The sequence below is a fragment of the Lipotes vexillifer genome, unplaced genomic scaffold, assembly GCF_000442215.2.
Source record: "Lipotes vexillifer unplaced genomic scaffold, Lipotes_vexillifer_v1.1 scaffold236, whole genome shotgun sequence".
NCBI classification, from domain to species: Eukaryota; Metazoa; Chordata; class Mammalia; order Artiodactyla; family Lipotidae; genus Lipotes; species Lipotes vexillifer.
Window position 1 is genome coordinate 737336 of NW_006773295.1, and position 21731 is coordinate 759066.

The following is a 21731-nucleotide window of genomic DNA, read 5'->3' on the forward strand; positions in this document are numbered from 1 at the left end:
TGCGGCTTGTAGGCTTGTGGGATCTTAGTTCCCCAACTAGGGATTGCACCCAGGGCCATGGCAGTGAAAACACCTAGTCCTAACCACTGGACTGCCAGGGAACTCCCAAAGTTCTATTTATTGATCCATGTGGTAGTTACAAGGGTGTTTGCCTGTCGCTAAGTTGTACATTTATTCTGTATGTTTTTCTGTTTGCCTTATTTTACAATAAAAAGGTTTTTTTTTTTTATTGTTGTTTGTCTTTTAAAGTGTGAACTCAGGAGTCAGCCACCTGGTTTCAAATCTCAGCTCTGCCACTTATAAGCTATGTCATCTTGGGTGAGTTATAAGACCCTCTGGGCCTCAGTTTCCTCATCTGCAAAATGGGGATGAGGTTACAGGGTTGTTTTGAAGACGAAACAAGCTAGTATACTTGAAGCCCTTGGAATGGTGCCTGGCACACAGTAAGCCTGATACAGGTTTTTGCTATTTTTATGATTATTGCATTGTTATTCCCTATGTCCCTATCCCTTCTCCCATGTGTCTTCATGCCTCTGTGATCCCCTCTCAAGGAAAGGGGAAGGGAGAGCCAAGCCTTGGCATTCTTTAATAACTGTGGCTGAACCTCTCATTGACAGTGACAAGATAATCACAGCTCAAGTCTGGGATCTGGCTCTATGATCAGGGAGTGACGATCTGCACAGTATGGTCCTTCAAAGCGGCACTGATGCTGTTGGCTGTGCCTGTGGCTTAGGCTGCAGGGCCAGAATGTCCCTTCACCCCTCTGGAGGTGCCTGCCACCTGCTCCAATGATCTTACTGATGTCTGTCTTTCCTCAAAAGAGGACAAAGGGGCTGAGTTTCATGATCAAGGGATGGGCTTTGGTGGTAACATGAACTTGCTTTGTAACCCATCTCTGCCATTTAGAGAAGTTAAGGGATATAGGTGTTAAGGGAGTCCCTCTTCTTCTTTGAGCCTTGTTATCCATAATTAATGATAATAATTGCACATACCTGGGGGGTTGTGGAGAAATAATCCATGCATAATGCTTAATAGAGGGCCTGGCTCAGGGCCTTCACACATGCTGTTCCCTCTGCCTGGAATGCTTTTCCCTGCATTCATTGAGTAGCTGTTGGATATTTCTCATTTCTTGGGGCTGGGCTTGAATGTTTCCTTGGCTTCCCTATTGAAGGAAGGAAGGAAGCCACTGCCACATCTCATTTATATTCTTTAGAGCATATATGAAATTTCTGGCCTAATACATTTATTATATTACAATATATTTTTTAATCGTTTGATGCCCCCTGCCCTTCACTGGAATGTAAGTTCCATGTTGGCAGAGACCACATCTACCTTGTTCATTGCAGTATCTCCAGTGTCTAGTAGGTACTCAGCAATTATTTACTGAGCAAATGAACAAAATCCACAAAAAGCCTGGGGCTGCAGAGGGTGGCAGCCATCTGTGACCACTGCCATCGGGTGCAGGAAGGGCTCCAGGCCCCATCCCTGGTGGCTTCCTGACCTCAGGTCTCACTCTGTTCCAATGTTGGATCTTTGGGGACCATGTCCTTGTGCTACAGGGGTCTCAAAGTCACAGGCAGTGCCATGGAATCAGAAAACAGACAAAGGATTGGGAGTTGGGCAGACCTAGATGCTAGTCTTTGATGATCAATCATTAACAATCTCTGGGACCTTAAGTCAGTTGCTGAAGCTTCAGTTTTCTCATCTGTAATACCATCCAATATGGTAGCCACTCGCCACATGTGGCTATTTAAATTTAAGTGAATTCAAATTCAGTAAAAATTTAGTTCCCTGGTCGTACCAGCCACATCTCACAAGTTCAATAGCCACGTGTGGCAGGTGGCTGCTGTACTAGATGTGCAGATATGGTACATTTCCGTCATGGTGGAAAGTTCAAGTCTAAAGGGACAGCTGACAAGTAACCTGGCATGCAAGCACTGGCTATTGTATTTCTTCTTGCTTCCCTAATTTGCCCAGGTCAAGGGGAGAGAATGGAAAGGATACAGCAGCTGCTTTATTTATTTATGCGGTGTTGTTGGGTATGTGTTAAGTCCCTTTCATTTATCATCTCACTCCATCTATACAACCACCCTATTTTACAGATGAGGAAACTGGGGTTCAGAGAGGGGTTGTGACTTGCCAAGACTGTCCCTGGTGGTCCTGACTCCAAAAAATTGTGTCCTTAACATAAGAAGAGTCTGGGAGATAATAAGAACAGCTAATATACAGGGAGTGCTGACGATGGCTGTGTAAGGCACTCTTGGAAATTTGCTTTTATATAATCCTCATCCCAACCCTGGGCGGCTGAGGGTTCTCACCACCTCATTTACAGGTGAGGAAACCGAAATGCAGAAAGGAAGTGACTTGCCCAAGGCCACCCAGATGGGAAGGCATTTGTTTTTTTTCTGTCCTTGTCCCAGGCAACTTTCCTGTGACTCATATCCTCCTAGGGGAAGCAAAGAATAGCCAAGTCCATTCTCCCTCCCAGGACATTGGAGACCCAGCCAGGTTTCTCTTGGTTCAAGTTGCCTACTTGGGGCAGGACCAGGAGACACCGTGGGCTAGTTCTCTGACTCTTTGGGTCGTTCTGGTCCCCCTGCTATCTAACTACTAGAGGCCCTAGGCATGGAAACTTGGCTTTGGGACCAGACCCACCCACCTCCAAGACCAAGGGCTGGCAGGGCAAGCTGAGCAGAAGGCAGGGCTGGCCCCCACCCCTTCTCGGTGTTTACCTTTTGAACTTTTATTGTGAGCTTATCTTTAAAGGGGAAAAATATTCCATAAACTTAAAATAGGCAAGACTTAATTAATAGCATGCTTTGTTCTTCTGATCCTTATCTATATAGGAAGAAACACCCCTTTTCAGTTTTGTGGGTCAAGGTGAAATTGCCCCTGGGGGCTTCCAAACAGCTCCTCCATTTTCTACTTTTGAACTGTGGGACCCTTTGGCTTTTCCCTCCCTGGGATGGAAAGGTTTTTCCCAACTCCTTAGCCTGAGGATTTCACCAAGGCCTTTTCTATTTACCAAACTACCAGTGTCACATGTTATAATTATTTCTTCTTAAATGATTCACAGCTACTATGCATTGAAGACCTACTCCATTAAGGGCTCCTAACACCCCTACATGGTGGGTCTTATTTCCATTTTACAGATGAGGAAACAGGCCCAAAGAGGAGAAATGACTTTCCCAAGGCTGCACAACTCTAAGAAGTTGAGCTAGGCTTTGAATCAAGGGTTCCATGCCTCCATACGCCCATGACTAATATTTATTGAGTACTTAGCTCTGGGCTCAAGGGTCCCATGATGCTAGCTTCTAAAACATGTCCTTATTTTCCTTGTTTAAAACATGTCTTTTTACTTCTTACAGTCCTACATGGCATGTATAATTACTGTCTCCATTTCACAGATGAGGAAACTGAGGCTCAGAGAGGTGACTTCATTTACCCAAAGTCACACAGCAATTAATGGTGGAGCTGTGATTTGCACCAATCTGTGTCTGATAGGTAGCCTGTCTCAGAGGAAAAGTAGTAGATTAAAAGCCAAAAAAGCCACAGCTTTTGCCTCTTCATTGTGTGGGCAATTCACTTAACCCTTCTGAACTTCATTTTCTTATCTGCAAAATGGGGACATTCTATTTTCCCAACTTCTTGAGGTGAGAATCAAATGGCTGGGAAACAATGGTTCTTGAGAACCTGCTCTCTCAGGGCCTGAGTTTATGCCTTATGCCAGTTTTGGATGGAATTATGGTGAATTTTTTCTTTGTAAAATTCTCTTCTGAGTTTTCCACAAAACATTTATCTTTCTTCCACAAACAGAGAAAAATAATTTAGGTACATTTTTAAACCATCTCATTTAATCCTTGCAACAACTATGAGATGGATGATCTTATTTGCACTTTAGGAGAGAAGTGATTAGAGAGAAAAGGAGTGACAGAGCTGGGGAGCCACTAAGAAAGGACCTGAACCCAGTTCTGTCTGACCCTCAAATCTCCATTCCTGTCACTCCATGGAGGCAGATCCTCCATGCTGAGAAGGTTCTGGAGGGTTTGAAGTAGCCGTTTTTTTAGATGGACTTTATATTTTAGAGCAGTTTTAGGTTCACAGCAAAGCTGAGTGGAAAGCAATACATAGAGTTCCCATATTCACGTCCCCACTCCCCCGACCCATACACAGCTGTACTGCCATCAACATCCCCACCAGAGTGGTACATTTGTTACAATTGATGAACCTACATTGACATGCCATTATCACCCAAAGTCCAGTTTATACTAAGGTTCACTCTTAGTGTTGTACATTCTATGGCTTTGGACAAAAGTATAATGACATGTATCCACCACTATAATATCACACAGTGTAGTTTCACTGCCCTAGAAATTCTCTGTGCTCTACCTATTCATCCCCCCACCCCCTGCAATAGCCCCTGGCAACCACTGATCTTAGTGTCTCCACAGTTTTGCTGCATATAGTTGGAGTCATACAGTATGTAGCCTTTTCAGATGGGCTTCTTTCACTTAGTATTATGCTTTTAAGATTCTTCCTTGTCTTTTCATGGTTTGATAGCTTATTTCTTTTTTAGCACTGAATAATATTAGACTACCCCATTGTCTGGATGTACCATAGTTTATTTATCCATTCACCTACTGAAGGGCATCTTGGTTGCCTCCAAGTTTTGGCAGTTATGAACAAAGCTGCTGTCAACATCCGTGTGCAGGTTTTTGTGTGGACGTGGGTATTCACTTCCTTTGGATAAATACACAGGAGTTTGATGGCTGGATCTCATGGTAAGAGTATGTTGAGTTTAGTAAGAAGCTGCCAAACTGTTTTCCAAAGTGGCTGACCATTCCCACCAGCAATGAATGAGAGTTTCTGCTCCTCTGAAGACTTGAAGTAATTTTTAGAGAAAACCAGCCCCAGCTGAAGGAGGTGGGGATGCAGCCACTCTGAGGGTCCTTGGGCTCTCAAATGGGGCTGAACTTCCACAGCACGCAGGAGACACTGGAGGCTGGAGAGAAATGGCCTGGGCCCAGTACCACCAGGGAACTGACACCCTTGCTTTCCTAGAGCTCACACTCCCTGCCGTGTGGATGGCCAGCCTTGAGAGCAGGCCTGGGGCTATTTGGGGACTCCTCTAGGTCAGTGACTTTGTTTTTTTTTTTTTTTTTGGCCACACAACGCGATCTTAGTTCCCTGACCAGGGATCAAACCCATGCCCCTTGCAGTGGAAGCATGGAGTCCTAACCACTGGACTGCCAGGGAATTCCCTAGGTCAGGGACTTTGGATGTAATCCTGCCTTGGGGTCAGGATCTCCAGTCTGTCTTGGCAGCTGCAACCCTAATCCTTTGGTGTCCTGCCCCCACTCCCATCCCAGCCCTGAGTCCCACTCCTGATAACCCCTCAGCTGCTAGAAACTTGACTCCCTCTGCCCCAGTCCAGTCGCCTTGCCCCCAGGAGACTGCCACTGAGCCAGAATCTCTCAGATGAGACCCCATTCTGTAGCAACCAACTTCTGCCTGCAGGAGCAACGCCGATCATTTGAAAACTGCTGGCCCCTATCCCTGCGGGATTTTTTCCTCTGTTATATACATGGGGATAATAGGCTATGGGGCTTTCAAACACTGTAAGAATCTCATGAGATAAGAGAAAGAGCTTGGTGAATTGAAGGGCCCAATTCTTCTGTTAGGAAATACCCTGTTAAATGGTACCACCAATTTCACCTGCCCCAGGGTGAGGGGGTGCTGTCTACAGAAGACATTGTCACCCTCAAGGGGCACATAGTCCTTTAGCAGAAAGGAGTTTGAGGAGGCTGCAACCTCAGTGATTATACTTATCATGAGCTCTGGGCATTCCTAAAAAAGCCTAACTCTGGCAGTCTGTCACACTGCAGGTGGGGTTACATTGCAGAAAGCAAAAACTCAGGGACCCTTTCATTCCAGGATAACGATTGGTTGAGTGCTTGGCTTGTGCCAGCCACTATTCTAATGTCTATTCTATTCTAATGTACATCGCCTTCTCCCCTCCCTCCTCCACCCACCCCCTTCTCTTCCTCCTCTTCCCTCTTCTTTTTGGTAACAGTTTTATTTAGATATAATTCACATACCATGCAGTCCATCCATTTAACATGTACAAATCAGTGGTTTTTAGTATATTCACAGAATTGTGCAACCATACCATAATTGATTTTAGATATTTTCATTACCCCAAAAGGACACCCTATACCCTTTAGTTATCACGCCCCAATCTCCCTGCTCCCCCAGCCCCAGACAAACCCTAAGCTACTTTCTGTCTCTATAGCTTTGCCTATTCTGGACATTTTATATAAATGCAATAATAGACTTTGTGGCCTTTTTTTTTCTGGCTTCTTTCACTCAGTACAATGTTTTCAAGGTTCATCCATGTTGTAGTCTGTAGCAGTACTTTGTTACTTTTTCTGGCTGAATAGTCTATTGTATAAATATACCACATTTAAAAAACCCATTTATTAGTTGATGGGCATCTGGGTTACTTCTACTTTTCGGCCATTATGAATAATGCTGCTATGAACATTCATGTACAAGTGTCTGTGTGAACATATGTTTTCATTTCTCTTGGGTGAAATGGAGTGAAATTGCTGAGTCAAATGGTTGCATTACCTTCTCTAATTCTCACATCTACCCTTTGAAGTAGAAACTATTATTATGTCACAGTTGAGGAAACTTGAAACTCAAGAGGTTGCCCAAGACCACATGGTGAGTGAATGGTGGAGCAGGGTTTGGAACCCAGGAAGTCTAACTCAGATCCCATGCTCATCCCGCCTCCAGGCTATCAGAACTTTTGTTTTACCTAACAGGTAGCCTAATCGACAAGCATCTGAATCTCAAAAATGGGGCCAGGCCCCTCGGTACGAGGATAGCCCAGCAAGGCATGGACTCTGAAGGGCCTAGTTTGGGGGAGGGAGGCTAGCCAGTTATCTTGTTCACCTCCTGGGGTGACCAAGGATCCAGGAGACTGGGAGAAGCCTTAAGGTTAGGGTTTCTGGGTCCTTTTCAAAAGTTTAATTGTTTCTGTGATAGTTTCTCCTAGACTAGACTGCCTTGAGGATAAACATGAGCTCCTGGAAGCAGAGTAGTAAATGGCCAGAACATAGCCTTTACAGGTCAACTCCCCAGGAGGAAGGAAGTCTCCATCACCTCTTTGTGCCTGTGTTCCCCCATTTGCACCACGCCCCTGCACTGAGGGCTCTTCAAGCTCTGACTTGTCAGGTTCCTCCAAAGATGACAGGTTTCAGAGGAAAGTAGGATTAGACACTCTAGGGCAGGGCCCCAAAGAGGCCTTGGGAGGGGAAACAAGTCTGTGGGAGGAAGCAAGTCCAGATTCTTGCAAAACAGGGGGAAAAAAGTGGGACCAGTAGAGGATACTACAAAAATTGTCTCTGTGGGAATCTGCTCTTGGGGTCTGGGGAAGGAATTCAGGTGCATTTAAATTCCCCACCTATACTCCTTTTCTGTACCTCACTTTGTTCCTTTACAGCATTCCTCATTGTTCTAACTAAATAATTGAGTCAGGACTGTGATTCTCATGAGAGATCCTGGGGGTAGTTTTGTTCATTGCTGCCCAAAACTCATTGCCTGGCAGGTAGTAGGCAGGGTTGTCAGATAAAATGCAAAAAAGCCCAGTTAAATTTGAATTTTAGACAAGCAATAAATTATTTTTAGTATGAGTATGTCCCATTTATTAAATTCAAATTTAACTGTGCTTCCTGTATTTTATCTGCTAAATCTGACAACCCTAGTAGTAGGGTCTTGATAAATAATGTGGAACAAATGGATAAATGGAGTTTTGCCTTGGCTCCGCCCTAAACTTGCGGTTTGACCGTTTGGGCAACGCTCCTCCCCTCTCTGGGCCTGTTTCTCTGAGAAGTGGGAGTTCGGGCAGCAACCACAGCGCAGGGATCGCCAAGGCAGGAGAGCGCTGGGTGAACTGCCAAAGTGCAGGGAGGAAGCTAGGGTCACGCCTGTACGGGACAGCCTGGACCTCCATACTGGGTACCTCCAAGTCCTTGCCGGGGCCGGCGAAGCCCCAGCCCCTCCCCTCCACAGCTGGGGCCTGCCCAAGGCTGTCGCCATGGAGATGCGGGTAGCCTGGAGCCCCTCCCCCCAAGCCACGCGTTTCCGCTGCGTTGGAGCCTTCTGATTGGGCGGCCATCTGGACGCTACCACCAGCCCCAAGCCAGCTAAGGGGTGGGGGCGGGATCTTGTCTTCGTGAGAACCTTGCCCTGAAAACCTGTGCCTGTGGCCTTTCTAGAGGAGGATGGGTTCTCTTCTCACGCGGGGAGAAAGGCCGGGTCTCAGGTCGGAAGAGTGATCATTGCTTCTCCTACTAGAGCATATGCTCATGCTTCTCCCTGAGAAAGAAAGGGGGCGGGAAAGTCGACAGCGCCCCCTCGGGAGCCTATTCGGTCCCCAAAACCTGGAACACCGGAAGTGCTGGCGACGTGTCAGTGCGCCCTATTCTAAACATTCCCCGCTAGGCCCCCTTTCCTATTCAGCTGTGGGATTCCGGGGCCGCCTGGTTGCTTCACCCCGCCACTTCCGCACTGAACCGCCGCTTCAACCCAACGCTGCGCGCGCTCCCTCTCGTGCCTTGATGGTTGGGCCAGCTCCTGGAAGTAGCCACGCCTTTTCCCGCGCCTGGCAGCCAATGGGCGGGCGCCTCCCGGCGGGGTGGTGGGTAGTTAATGAGGGCCGGGTGTTGATTGGCTGCAGGGTCGTGGCCGGGGCTGGGAGGTGGGGTAGGTTGTTCCTGAGGTGGGAGGTGGCACCCGTGGCTGAGAAGCAGGCCTGAGCGCGACATGTCTCCGGCGGCCGAGGCACCGCGGCCCGTGGCGCTGTTTTTCTGAGTCCGGGGCGGCCTGGCGGGGCTGAGGACAAGGCTCGGCGGAGGCTGCCCCCCGCTGTGGAGGCCGCCATGCTGGGCGCCCGGGCGGTTGAGGGAGCCGCCGTGGCGCTCCTGCGACGGCTGCTGCTGCTGCTGCTGCTGCTGCCGGCGCTCCGGGGACCGGGGCTCGGCGTGCTGGGCTCGGCTGGGGCCGGGCTGCCCGAGAGCGTGATTTGGGCCGTCAACGCCGGCGGAGAGGCGCATGTGGACGTGCACGGCATCCACTTTCGCAAGGACCCTTTGGAAGGCCGGGTGGGCCGAGGTGAGAGCCCCTCGGCTGAGCCGCCGGATCCCGGGCCTGCCGTGCCCGGCGCAGCGCGCCGAGGGCTGCGGGCCCCGAGCCCCTTCCTCGACCCTGGGGCCACGTCTCTGGAGCGAAGTTTCTTCCTACGGTTTCCTCGGGAACCCGATCAGAGCCCAGAGCCTGGCACTGGCTCGAAGCTACCTAGAGCCGTCGAGGCAGAGAGTTGGCGAGAAGTGATATTTGGACCTCGCATCCTGCATTTTCTTAACCCCTCGCCTCCATCCAAGCTAGGAAAGTAAAGACGAGGGCGGCCTATTGCCACCTTGAGGCCTCACGGGTTTTTCGGTTATCGCTGTCCCTGACCCGGAGGTTCTGCTCGCCTTTCAAGTCAGTTTCTGGTATATTCCTGCCGACCCAGAAATGGGCCGCTTTCTTTACCCTCTCTGCAGGAGCGGGGCTTGATTCTTAGCCAGAATGGAAAGGAGTCTTCGAAGAGGATGGGCCAGGAAAGTTTGATTGTAGCCCCCTCCCGCAACCCCCTTTGGAGCGGGGCATGTGTGTGCATAAAAGTAGAAGCTACAGGCCCTTTCCAGAGGGCGGTTATGTCAAAACCATACTACCCAGGGGGCTGGTGGTGTGTCAGCTGGGTCAGCCAGCGTAAGGTCTGAATATTCCGTTTGCGAGTGCGGAGAACCTGCCCTAAGTGGTCCTGAGAGGTGTGATTCCAGCTTATGGGAAAAATGATTTTGACTTAATTGATTGAGCAACAGTAGTTTTGACAGAGCTGCACAGTTCTCAAAGGTAGTGTAAGAACTGCCATGGGAGCTGGTTAAAAATACAAATTCCAGACCTGTAGATTAAACCCAGGTTTCTGCACCCAGGGCTTCTGATGTAGGACATCTGCAGACCACTCTTTGGGAAAATCTGCTCTAGACTCTGTTTATTCTGTTAGTAGGATTGGAAAACAGGATTAAGAAGGAAGTTCGTCGCTTCATGTGTTGGAAGGAGATTTATGCCGTATGCTGGGTTCAGAGGCTGCCAGATTGGCAATATGCCATCTTCAGAAAAGTAGGAGACAGACTTTATCACTCTTTTTTCCACAATGCCAGATTTGGCTCTTGCCTTTCCTAAAGGGTTTAACTTAGTTCTTCCAACCAAGTTAATTGCAGTGTCCTGGAGTTTGTTATATTGGGGAGTTTATTGCTTCCATACATGTCAGGGTGTTGGGACACAGAGCTGTTTTCTGAAGCACTATGTTTGTCTTCAGTTTAGCTCTGGAATTTATTTAGCCCTGGCATGTAGGTCTCAGTAGCCTGGGTTCAGCTGAGTCAGGGCCCTGGTCTCTAGCAGCTGTAACAGCAGCCAAAGCCAGACTTAATAGCAGGAGGTCATTGCTATCTCCATCCTGGACCCTTCCTCTTTCTTCATGGGTGTGGGCAGGGAGGAAGGAGACCGTTTGTGGACTTTGCCTCTAGAGATAGCCATGGTGAGACAGTGTGCAGATGGTTCCTTTCACTTAACAGATACCAGGCTTTACATAGGTTACATTATCCTCTTTGGTCCATTGTGCAGAGGAGGGAGCTAAGACCACACAGGTTTAGTCCCCAGCTACTCCCCTTATTCAGAAATCCTGTTTTTAATTTGCTGGTGCCGGTGGGTTTGGTTTTTTTTTTTTTGTGGTCTGGTCAGCACTCAGCCAGGCTCTCTGTCCTTGGGTTATTGGCTCATGGTCGCAGTTCCTTTGGAAGAGTTTATTGTAGCAGGTAAAAGTATGCGACTTACCAAATTACCAAAGCTCATGTGTACTGGAGTCCTGTCTCAGACCCTGCCACTCCATAAACGGAGGTTCCCTGCTCCACTCTGGCGGTCCATTTGGGTATGAATTGTAAGAGTATTAAGGCGTGGATGGAGAGGAGAGGGCGGTTGTCGGCTTGTAGGCTGTTGTAGCTTGGACCAGCCAGTTGCAACATTGCACTTAGAGGGCTCCTGAGAGTAGCATTTTGCTGGCTTTAGGTCTGGGGCTGAGAAGTGATTTATCTTCCTCTCTCAGAAGGCAGCTCTCTAGTTTCTTTCTGTGCGAAGGAGTCAGCACCACCAAGGGTGGTGCAGCGGTTCCCTCTGCCTGCCCTTCTCTGGCACTGTTCGGGTAAGGGTTGCCAGGTATTTGGAGACCCTTGCCTCCTGCAGCTATTTATACTAATTGCGGTAGGAGCTGTACGTCTTTCTTTCCCACGTGCCTGTGATATTGTTTCCAGCACGCGGGGAAAGTCCATTTTTCTGTTGAATGAATTCAGGTATTTCTTGCCAAGTTAATCCAGATAAGAGTTTGGCCTGCTTTTGAACTTGCTGTTTCTCTATAGTGTCTTTGTAGTTCAGCATTCTCCTAACCGTGAGTGGGCCAGGGCACCCAGTGGCTTTTGCTTTCAAAGGCACTTCATAATGTTTATTGAATTTCATTTCTGCCTTGAGGATAGCTAGTGCTCATAGAAGATGCTGACATCCTGGGAAAGGCTTTTTTCAACCTGTGTGCTTCAGCAGATGGAGGTACCACTACCGAGAGTGATTCAGAAGCGCTCTGTGTGGGATTTTGGCGTGCTCTGCATTCCAGGTTCTTTTTAACTTGCTCTTTCTGGGTTCCTCTTGACTCTGTGGTGGAAAAGACCTGGTTATTTGGCTTGAGGGCATTGAACTTGGCTTGGTTTTAGGAGATATTTCCTCTTCATAGAAGGATGCCCGGTAGTCATTTGTATGACCTTGAAGTATTCGCTTTCCCTCTCTTGAGCCTTCAGTTTTCCTTCATAAAACTTGTCATGCTTTTGAAATCAGTGACACGAGTCTGAAAGTTCTCCTGTCCAGAGTAGGTTAAAGTGTCTCTGTCTTTTTCTTTGCTCAGTGACCTTTTACATGGAATTAAAAGTGGAGCAGAATGTGGCTCTGGAGGGGAAAAAAGCTGGCCAGGGGCCTGAGCCCATCAGATGACTAATTCTGTAGACCTAACGAAGACCCTTTCCTTTTGGCTGGGGAAGGATTTGGCTTTGGGGAGATAAGAGCTTGAAAAGATAGTGTGAGAGAGACACTGCTACCTCTGATTTGCTTAAGGCCAAGGGATTTGCTTAGAATTCTCTTCCTATACTGCCACATAAGGGGCAGACTTTGTTTGCAGGCCCTCCTAGCAGCAGTTCACTGGTAGAGAATTTAGGTGGGTGATACCCCATTTTCCAGGTGAGAAAACACCTAGAGAAGACAACTTGTTCCACATCACATAGTAGGTGGCAGAGCCAGGATTCAAATCCAGGCCCATCTTACCTTCAAACCTGGGCTGAATTTTTCAAGTAGCCTGCTGACTCCACCGTCTAGAGCTAAAAAGCTGCGGACATAGTGTGGGCCCTTTGGTCCCCCTCCTTTGGTTAACTATCTGAACCATGTTGTACCAGCTGCAGTGGTGTGCTGCATTTGTACCCTGTACCTCAGAGAAACTTAGCTGTGAATGCAGAAAGGCTGGGGGTGGGGGGCGGAGAAAAAGTCCTTCTTGCTATTGTCTCTTTTGGGACTTGGGCAAAACTTTGCCTGTGGCAAATCTCGTTGGAAAGCCACTTGGGAAAATATTTAAAGGTAATTCCAAGATTGTTAAGTAGTTTTTTGCTCACATGGCTGAGTTTCATAGCCCTGGGACTGAGAGTGCCACAGATTACATTACCGTCAGTTTCTCACTTTTTCCATGCTGGAAGGGGGGGAAAATGATTCTCTACACGTGCACAACCTTTTCTGTGTCTCTGAAAAGCAAATCTAGTGACCGTTGCACATTTGTAAGGATCACAGTCCTTGAGGAAGAGGGAGATTCTTAGGACTCAGTTGGAAGAGGACTGGCAATCTTTTAATCTTTACAGGTCTGTGGTCTGAGCCTGGGACAGAGCTGGGGCAGTTGGCAGTACATCCTTTGCAGTGCTACTCAGCCCCCACCTTCTTTGATTTCTTGAGGAGAAATAGGAAGAAAAAAATGTCTGGAGACAAAAGTGCAATGAGTTTCCTGTTCATTGTCTCATCGGTCCATCTGATCTCCCGGCTGCCATTCACTTACAGGAACTGTTAACACTTCTGTTTATTTTTCCGAGGGCTTGACCTTAGCCATTGGATCTTTTAGTTACTCTTTTACCTCCCTTAGAGATAAAAGATCCTCTCCCTTGGAGTTTCAGAAGATAAAGCCCCCTGGGATGACTGCTCTCAAATGTCACCCAAAGGATCTAGGTGCCAGATGTCTTCAGAGCCACCATGTGAGATTGGAAGATGGTCTTAAAATCTTAATTCCAAGACTTTTCCTCCTCCTCCTCTGAGAGACTAGGCCCATGTACTGAAATCACTGCTAAGTCTGTGGTTTGGAAAGTATCAATAGATTGATGGAGCCCTGGAAAGCATAGCTAGCCATCTCTGGGGCCGGAGTGTGGAATCTTATATTTGAGGAAAGACCTGGGTATAGTTTGTAACATGGGGGAAAGAAAAACATGTACAGACCCGTCTCCTACTAAGATTGGGGGCAGGCTGAGGGCAACAGAGGTTTTTGGCTCTTCTAATACCCACCCAAGTAAGATCTTTTTACCATTACTCCACCTTATTCCTTGTCTGTCTGAAATGGGAAAGGTGGCTCTCTCTGGACCTGGGCATCTTATTGGCCAGAGGTGCCAATAGGACTGTGGCACATTTTCTTTCCCTGCTAGGGTGGCTCTGGCCCTGTGGAGAGGAGTGCATGGCTTGACTGCTCTGCAGGCACCTCCTTTGTTACCATTTGTTCGTTCAGCAAATCATATTGAGTTGCCTACGTATGTGCCAGGGCCTGTGTCAGGTGCTGGGGATATAGTAGGAGCTTGTTTTCCTTTCGGTTTGTCTGGGGGAAAGTTCAAGAGCCTGCGTGAGGTTGAGTTCTATGAGTCTGTGGGAAGTAAGGTGTTTGGACCCAAAGGAAATTAGAGAGCATCACATCCTTTTTTTTTTTTTTTTTTTAATTTGGTACGCGGGCCTCTCACTGTTGTGGCCTCTCCCGTTGCGGAGCACAGGCTCCGGATGCGCAGGCTCAGCGTCCATGGCTCACGGGCCCAGCTGCTCCGCGGCATGTGGGATCTCCCTGGACCGGGGCACGAACCCGTGTCCCCTGCATCGGCAGGCGGACTCTCGACCACTGCGCCACCAGGGAAGCCCATCACATCCTTTTTTTAATGAACATATTTCTTTTGACCAGCCTTGGAACTTTTTGAATGAAATAATTATAAAAAGCAGCCAAAGCTGGTATCTTAATTTGTAGTAAAGACAATGAAGAATGACTTTCCTAACAGATATCCTGTTTTTTATTTAGACTGAGCTTTTCTGAATGAGAAAAAAACAACGTTCTTTGAACTTAATTGTCTTGCGGTGTTCCTGGCCATCCCCCTGGTTTTACCAGGGAGCCCAGCAGCTGTAGCATAGTGCTTTGTTCTAGTAATGAGTTAGACTTGTTCCCTTCCCATCCCTCTGGATACAGTTGGGGAAAAGTCATTTTCACGTGCTTTCAAAAAGTTCCGCTATGAGGGTTATGGGAGCTTCTTGGGGTGATTAGTACTTGGTTTCTTTCATTTTATTCTTCCTTGGTAATGGGTATCTGATTCTTGCCTTTGTGGCTGGTCTCTTGAGAGCCAGGTGCAATGGGGGTGGCCCCTTCCACTGGGAGGGTTATTAGCATTGCTCTGGAAATGCCTCTGGTGGTTCTGGGGTCTCCACTCTTCTTTTGTGTTTTGCCTCTGACATGGTTTCTCTTTGTCTTTTGTGCCCAGCCTCTGACTATGGCATGAAACTGCCAATTCTGCGTTCCAACCCCGAAGACCAGATCCTGTATCAAACAGAGCGGTACAATGAGGAGACCTTTGGCTATGAAGTGCCCATCAAGGAGGAGGGGGACTATGTACTGGTGTTGAAATTTGCCGAGGTCTACTTTGCACAGTCCCAGCAGAAGGTGAGGCCTGGTCAGGCCCCTGCTTGACCAGTGGGATGTTACCACTTTCGGATAGCCCTCTGCTAAGGGCCAGAGAGTGTGAGACGCGTTCCCAGAAGGGAGGAACAGATGAGCGTTGAGGAAAAGCTGGATTTTTTTTTTTTTTTTTTTTTTTTAAAAGGCTGTACCATGCGGCCTGCAGGGTCACAGTTCTGTGACCAGGGATCAAACCCGGGCATGGCGGTGAAAGCCAGGATCCTAACCACTAGGCCACCAGGGAACTCCCAAAGCTGGATTCCTTTTGCCCAGCTGTGTCCCATTACTACACGACTGAACTTGCCTTGGGGTTGGTGACAGAAGGCTACGCCAGAATCCTAGTTCTTGGCCACTAATCCTCTTAAGGCCCTCCTGGCTATAGCCTCTCCCTTCTTGGTTGTCAGCACTTTCTTGTGTTTAGCGCTGTTCTTTTCCTGTCCCTTCCTCTGAATTTCCTTCTTTCCATGTTGAGCTTTTTGTTTGTATTCTTTGTTCCCTACGGCCAGTGTGCAACCTTGACAGTGAAGGAACATGGCTTTGATTTAGCTCAGGTAAAGGACTCTAGCCACCCTGGAGTATATCCAGTCCTGTCATTCCTTGAATTACTTTTGAACTTGAAGCCCAGGCAGGTACCTGATGTCCAACTGGGGTGTGAAGCGGGTGGTTTTGACATTGTCTCCTTTTCTCATCTTGGCAGGTATTTGATGTGCGATTGAATGGCCATGTTGTGGTGAAGGACTTGGATATCTTTGATCGCGTTGGGCACAGTACAGCGCATGATGAAATCATCCCGATGAGCATCAGAAAGGGGAAGCTGAGTGTCCAGGGGGAGGTGTCCACCTTCACAGGGAAACTCTACATCGAGTTTGTCAAGGTAACGCTCCTACTCTGCCCTCACAGCTGAGGACGAGCTCAAAAGAATGGGTGCAGGGGGGATGTTTGCTGCTGTGTGGGGTTGACCACTGTTTCGCATTTCCTAGGGATACTATGACAATCCCAAAGTCTGTGCACTCTACATCATGGCTGGGACAGTGGATGGTAAGTTGTGTTTCTGATCTGCTTTTTGACGTGGTCTGAAGGATATGATTGAGGAAGCCCTTGGGGGGATGGTTTAGCTGATCGCTGTTTTGAAAACACTAATACTTAAAGCCAGATTGTGGGGAACCCAGAGTCCGGTGGCCAGGGGTGAAATGTAGCATGGTGCTAGCCGTAAGCTTCTGAGTAAGATCTGTGTTCATATCTTGCTGCCGCCAATTAATCAGCAGATTGGTTTTGGACAAAATCCTTTAACCCTACTGTAAATTGGGATTAATAATGTTACCCATGGTGTGCCCTGAGCCTTGTAGTCATTTGGAATTGCCTAAAACTCATTCTTATTCTGTTTCTTTGACATCTGTGTCCTGGGGGCAGAAAGAAGGAAAAGGCCGAAGGAAGGGTCCTCGAGTGTTTTGGTGTGCTCCAAGAGAGTGCAGCATTGCTGGGCTGCACTGAGCAAAACTTCATTTATTAATGTCTCTCTGTCCTTGGGATCCAGCCTGAGAGTACCTCTCTTTCTCAGGGTTGAGGGTCCTGGCTTCCAGCTTTCCCAGGCTGATTTTTGCAGAGAAAGTTTCTGTCTTAGTGACTTTTCTCCCCCATCCCACCTCTGTGCCTTTCCCCACCTCATCCTGGATGCACCGAGGCTCGCATCCTTTTTTTTTCCGCATCCTATTGTTTTGACATCCCAGAGGATGTCTTGCCACCAAACTGATTTGTAGCCAGAGTCCCTCAGGAGGGGACAGAGAACAGAGGGGTAGTGTGTGCTGAGAACCCACAACTCTGTGGATCAGCTTTTCCTTGATTGCTGTGCGAATCAAAAGGGAATGTGGGATTGTAGGAGGGAGGAGGAGAGGTTTGAAAAGGTTAATCTTTGGGTGTCGGGTCATTGTCCTTGTCCAGTCTGGTTCTTTCTGGGCTCTGAAGAAGTAGGACAGGAAGGGGAGATAGTGAACCTCTCCGTGCTCAGGGCTTTTACTACGTTTTAGTCAAATCTAAAGAAGACAAATGTTTGCGCAGCAATATGCTGTTCTCTAGGCTGGGAACTGTTTCTGCTCCTTCCTGTGGGTCCTGCTTAGGTCACAGGGTCTCTCTACTGTGACTCATTTACTGCCCTTAAGGGCCTCACTTAAATGCCATGGATCCTACTTAAAAAGTGTTCTTCTTGTGTCAGACGTACCAAAGCTGCAGCCTCATCCAGGACTGGAGAAGAAAGAAGAGGAGGAGGAAGAGGAAGAATACGATGAAGGGTCTAATCTCAAAAGACAGACCAATAAGAACCGGGTGCAGTCGGGCCCCCGCACGCCCAACCCCTATGCCTCGGACAACAGCAGCCTCATGTTTCCCATCCTGGTGGCCTTCGGAGTCTTCATTCCAACCCTCTTCTGCCTCTGCCGATTGTGAGAACAAATCACCATCCTGAACAGGTGGAGGGGTGTGGGAAAGAAACCAAACATGTTGGTTTGGGTTTCTGTATTTTTTACAGTGATTAACAAAAACAAACAAATGAAACACACACACACACACACACACACACACACACACACACACACACACACACACACACACACACACAATTAAAGGAGATGAAAAGAGGCGGAGTGAGTAGAGAGCAGCCCTCATCCACCACCTGGTCCTAGACCTGCTCCAGTCCTAGTTCTCTCTTTGTGGTGGCCCCCAGCCGTCTCTTTCCTCTCCAGGGTACAGAGCGTAAACTGGATCCTACCTGGTCCAGGGTCTTCATCCATAAACGCAGTGGAAAGGACTCTGAACTCAGAGCAGACACGGTTCCTTTTTTTAGGTTAGAAATTAACAGCAGGGAAATGTCATCTTCTTACCTGAGAAGACTAGCGCTGGGAGTTGGGTATGTTCTGAAGTTATGTCCAGATAAGTTTTCAGATGTCCTGGGATTCAAAGTGTGTGTGTTGTGGTGTGTGTGTGTGTGTGTGTGTGTGTGTGTGTGTGTGTGTGTGTGTGAAAGTGTACAATTTGTATGATAAAGATGAAAACGGAAGGGGGATTAAAAAGAAGAAAGAAAAGTAGATACTTCCTTACTTGGAAGCCTTTCTGGTTTTAGCCCAATGATGGTTCCACCTTAAGTGTTTGAGCTTTGTCATTGCTTGTCTCCCTGACACGTGCCAGTTAGAGAACTGTCTGGTATCCGAGACGATTAGTTTATATCAGGTCCTCAAGTTGCCTCTGACTTCTTACCACAAACAAATCATTTTGATTTCAGTGCCTGTTGGGGACTTGATTTCCTCTCTCTCTCTCTCTTTTTTTCTGAACCTGGCTCATTTGAAATCTCTCTCTCAACCATCCCGCTAAGTTATTGCCAAGAAGGGAAGGAGACATAGGGATTTGGGGTTCCCTCTGCTTGAATGTCTTATCCTCCACCACCTCACCTTACTGGTACCTCCCTCCCTGGATCTCTGAGCCAGCAGCCAGGAGGACCTGACCCAGCAGTTCTTTTATTGGCCCCTTTGTAGGGTCTTGCTGCCAGGGGACAGGGATGCTTTCCAGCCTGCAGCAACAGAACACTTGACCTTAAAAGTCTCTTCTGGTCTTTGGATCAGAAAAGGCTTATGTTAGCATAACTTAAGAGCAACCTCGGAGACTTGAGCCCTGCTAAGTGACTGACCACTGTTGAGAGTATCTAGTACCTGATGTTCATTTATTCCCACATCCTTCCATGTCACGGTTCAACCAGTTTTGGTTTAAGCCTAGAGCTGCCCCAAGGAGCTAGTCTGATTGTCTGTATCTGGCCCAGTGACACCTCTCACTGACCTTAATAGCGTGCCCTTTTTGTCCTTTCATTTCCTTGTCCAAGTCTCAGCCAGGTTCTTGATGTGACGGGGCTGAAAGATTGCCAGTCAGCCATAGTCCTGGCAGCTCTGAAGCCACCCTTAGCCTCTAAGCGTTTGTCTTGAATTCCATGGGAAAATTTCTGCAGGAAGTGAGGCTTCCTTTTTCCTCTCCTTTCTGGTCCCTGTCATCCTTTTCCCAGTTAGGGGAGCAATGAGGGAGGACCCAGCCAAGCTACAGCGAATTTTGTGGATGGAAAGCCACAGGATTAGCTTATGCTTGGGCTGGAGCAGCATAGAATATCAGGCCAGGCTCATCCTTTTAGAATGCGTTTAATTTTGAGTTTGTCTTTTTGGATATGTTTTCCAAGAGTTCTATATATTTGAACTGCTCATTATGTGACAAAGTAAGTAGCCCTTGGGCTCATGTCCTGGGTTTTCGTTCTTTTTTTTTTTTTTTTTTTTGCCGTATGCGGGCCTCTCACCGTTGTGGCCTCTCCCGTTGCGGAGCACAGGCTCCGGACGCGCAGGCTCAGCGGCCACGGCTCACGGGCCCAGCCGCTCCGCGGCATGTGGGATCCTCCCAGACCGGGGCTCGAACCCGTGTCCCCTGCATCGGCAGGCGGACTCTCAACCACTGCGCCACCAGGGAAGCCCAGGGGTTTTCGTTCTTAATGAGTTACTCCAGGTCAGCATTTAGTCCTTTGACAGTCGTAGCCCTTTATTTCAGCTGTGACTTAGGCCTTGATACTTGGGTACTGAGTCAGGCAGCTGGACAGCTGCAGCCTGAAGCTATAATTAGAGGAACACTTCTGGAGTGCTTCATGAAGCCTCCTGCGTTACAGGATGATGTCCTGAAGCCTTGGTCCTGGGGACCACCTGCCTGGGGCAGTGGACATCCTGACTATTAATTGGGCTTCTGACAGGGGCTTCGAGTCCCATTCCGTCACAGCTCTCCAAAGCTGTAGGCTACTGCCAGTAGAGTAAACAGGATGCGGGAGGACTTGCTGCCTCCATTTTGCCTTGTTCATTAGTTTGCCTGGATCTCTCTGAGGAAGGAGGGCTCCCCACCTCCTCACCTCAACCCTTCCCTTCGGTGACTCAGAGTCTCAGAAGGAAACCCTGGCTCCTGGGGCCATTTCCTAACGGTACTGTAAGCCAAGCAGCTTTGCTTCTGCCTCTGTTTCCAAGCCCACCCTTTCCCCCTGAGCTCAGGGATAGGGATGGGCACTTTCCTCTTTGGTTGTGTCTGAAAGGAAGGAACACCTTTCTGTGGCTCACAAAAACTAAAGGGGAAGTGAGGAAACAGGAAGAAGTATGGGGGGGGGGCTGGGGTAGAGTCCCCTGGAGCCAAGCACACCCAGATCACAGAGCTGCCCAGGGCTGGTTACGGTTGGCTTGTGATGCTGAACTTGAAAGTCTTGTGGGGTTTTTTGGCTCTTTCAAGATGATATAGGTACATGAAGTTTGGGTTAAAGGGGTGGGGATGGGGTACTCTTTATTTTTATTTTTGTATTGTGTATGTCAAGAATCACTCTTGTTCATCTTTTGCTTTTTGCACTGTTTGTCCCCACGTCTGTATCCTGAGCTGGTGCTAGGGGCTGAGAGGCTGTGCTGTAGGGGAGTCTGGCTGGGGTTGGGGAGGTGAGAAGTCACGCCCGTTAGGCGTGGGGAAGGAGAGGCCTGGGCTCTTCTACTGGATCCACGCTTGTCCTAGGGTTTTAGATCTTCCTGAGCCCAGCGGGCCAAAGCCAAGAGCAGATAGCCAAGGCGAAACTCTTGTTGCCAGAAGTGTGGCTTGGGTTCAGTTTCCGGGTGGACTGGGCAAAGATGTCTGAGGGAGGTGGGCTGAGAGTCTGCAGTGTAGCCCTGATTTGGGTCAGGGACCAACTGGCCTCTAATCAGACTTTTTGGGGGCTTCACTCATTGCTGACGGGAACATCACGCCAGGAAACAATCTTTGGGACCCATGTCCCCTAAACCAGATACGTTTTTCTAGAAAAGCCTCCACTATTGAGGAGAAGCTGCTCAGTGTTTACCTTGCGTTCTGGTGACTTGAAAGGTGGTTCTCTTTGTGTCAGTGGTGTCAGACTTGCAGGAGGACCACAGGGCCTGCAGGCCCACCTGTTGGTTTGAGAGTGTGATCTTGTTTTCTTGTTCCCACTGTTTGCCTAAGAGATACTGGCCTGAAATTGGAGGATCACAGTAGAGGTCACTTAGGCTTGGAAGAGATGGGGTGAAGTTTGAGTTAAGTTTACCGCCCCCTCTCTTTGCCTGGGAACTGTTTAATCCAGTTTTAGAATTGTGATTTGACTTCTTTTCTTTTTGGAGAAGCTTCTGTTTTAAGGAATTTCTCTTCCTCCATATCCTGCCTCTGCCCTCTCCTGGGAAGGCCTGGCCATGGCTTCTAGAATCTCAGTTGAACTTCAGAAAACAGCAGCAGTATTTTCCCTTTCCTAGCACTTATATTCCTTTCCCTAGAAATTGGCTCACCTTGGGAAGCACAGGGGGAGAATCAGCAGGTTCTTGACCCTCCCTGGGGATTGGGGAAGGACCCACCCGGTCAGCACAGTGCCTTGTCCTCTCCTGCTCTGAGCCAGGGTGGGCGTTCCCTCTAGATTCAGGTCTGGGCAGGGGGTCTCACAGTCCCTTCCTCCCTCTCCCCTTTGCTGGCTGGCTCTGACCTAATTCAGCTGTCTTCTTGCCTCGAGGAGCCTTAATGGCATCAAGTGGCAACATTAATA

General features: G+C 48.4%; 1 protein-coding gene across 1 annotated transcript; it reads left to right on the forward strand.

Annotated features, from left to right (window-relative positions):
- Nucleotides 1–8830: 8830 nt before the first annotated feature.
- MLEC (malectin) lies at nucleotides 8831–17679 on the forward strand. Its single transcript, XM_007448198.1, has 5 exons — nucleotides 8831–9177; nucleotides 14958–15136; nucleotides 15849–16025; nucleotides 16132–16189; nucleotides 17361–17679. The coding sequence occupies exons 1-5, from the start codon at nucleotides 8946–8948 to the stop codon at nucleotides 17588–17590; spliced, it is 876 nt and encodes a 291-aa protein (XP_007448260.1). The 5' UTR covers nucleotides 8831–8945; the 3' UTR covers nucleotides 17591–17679.
- Nucleotides 17680–21731: the final 4052 nt, after the last annotated feature.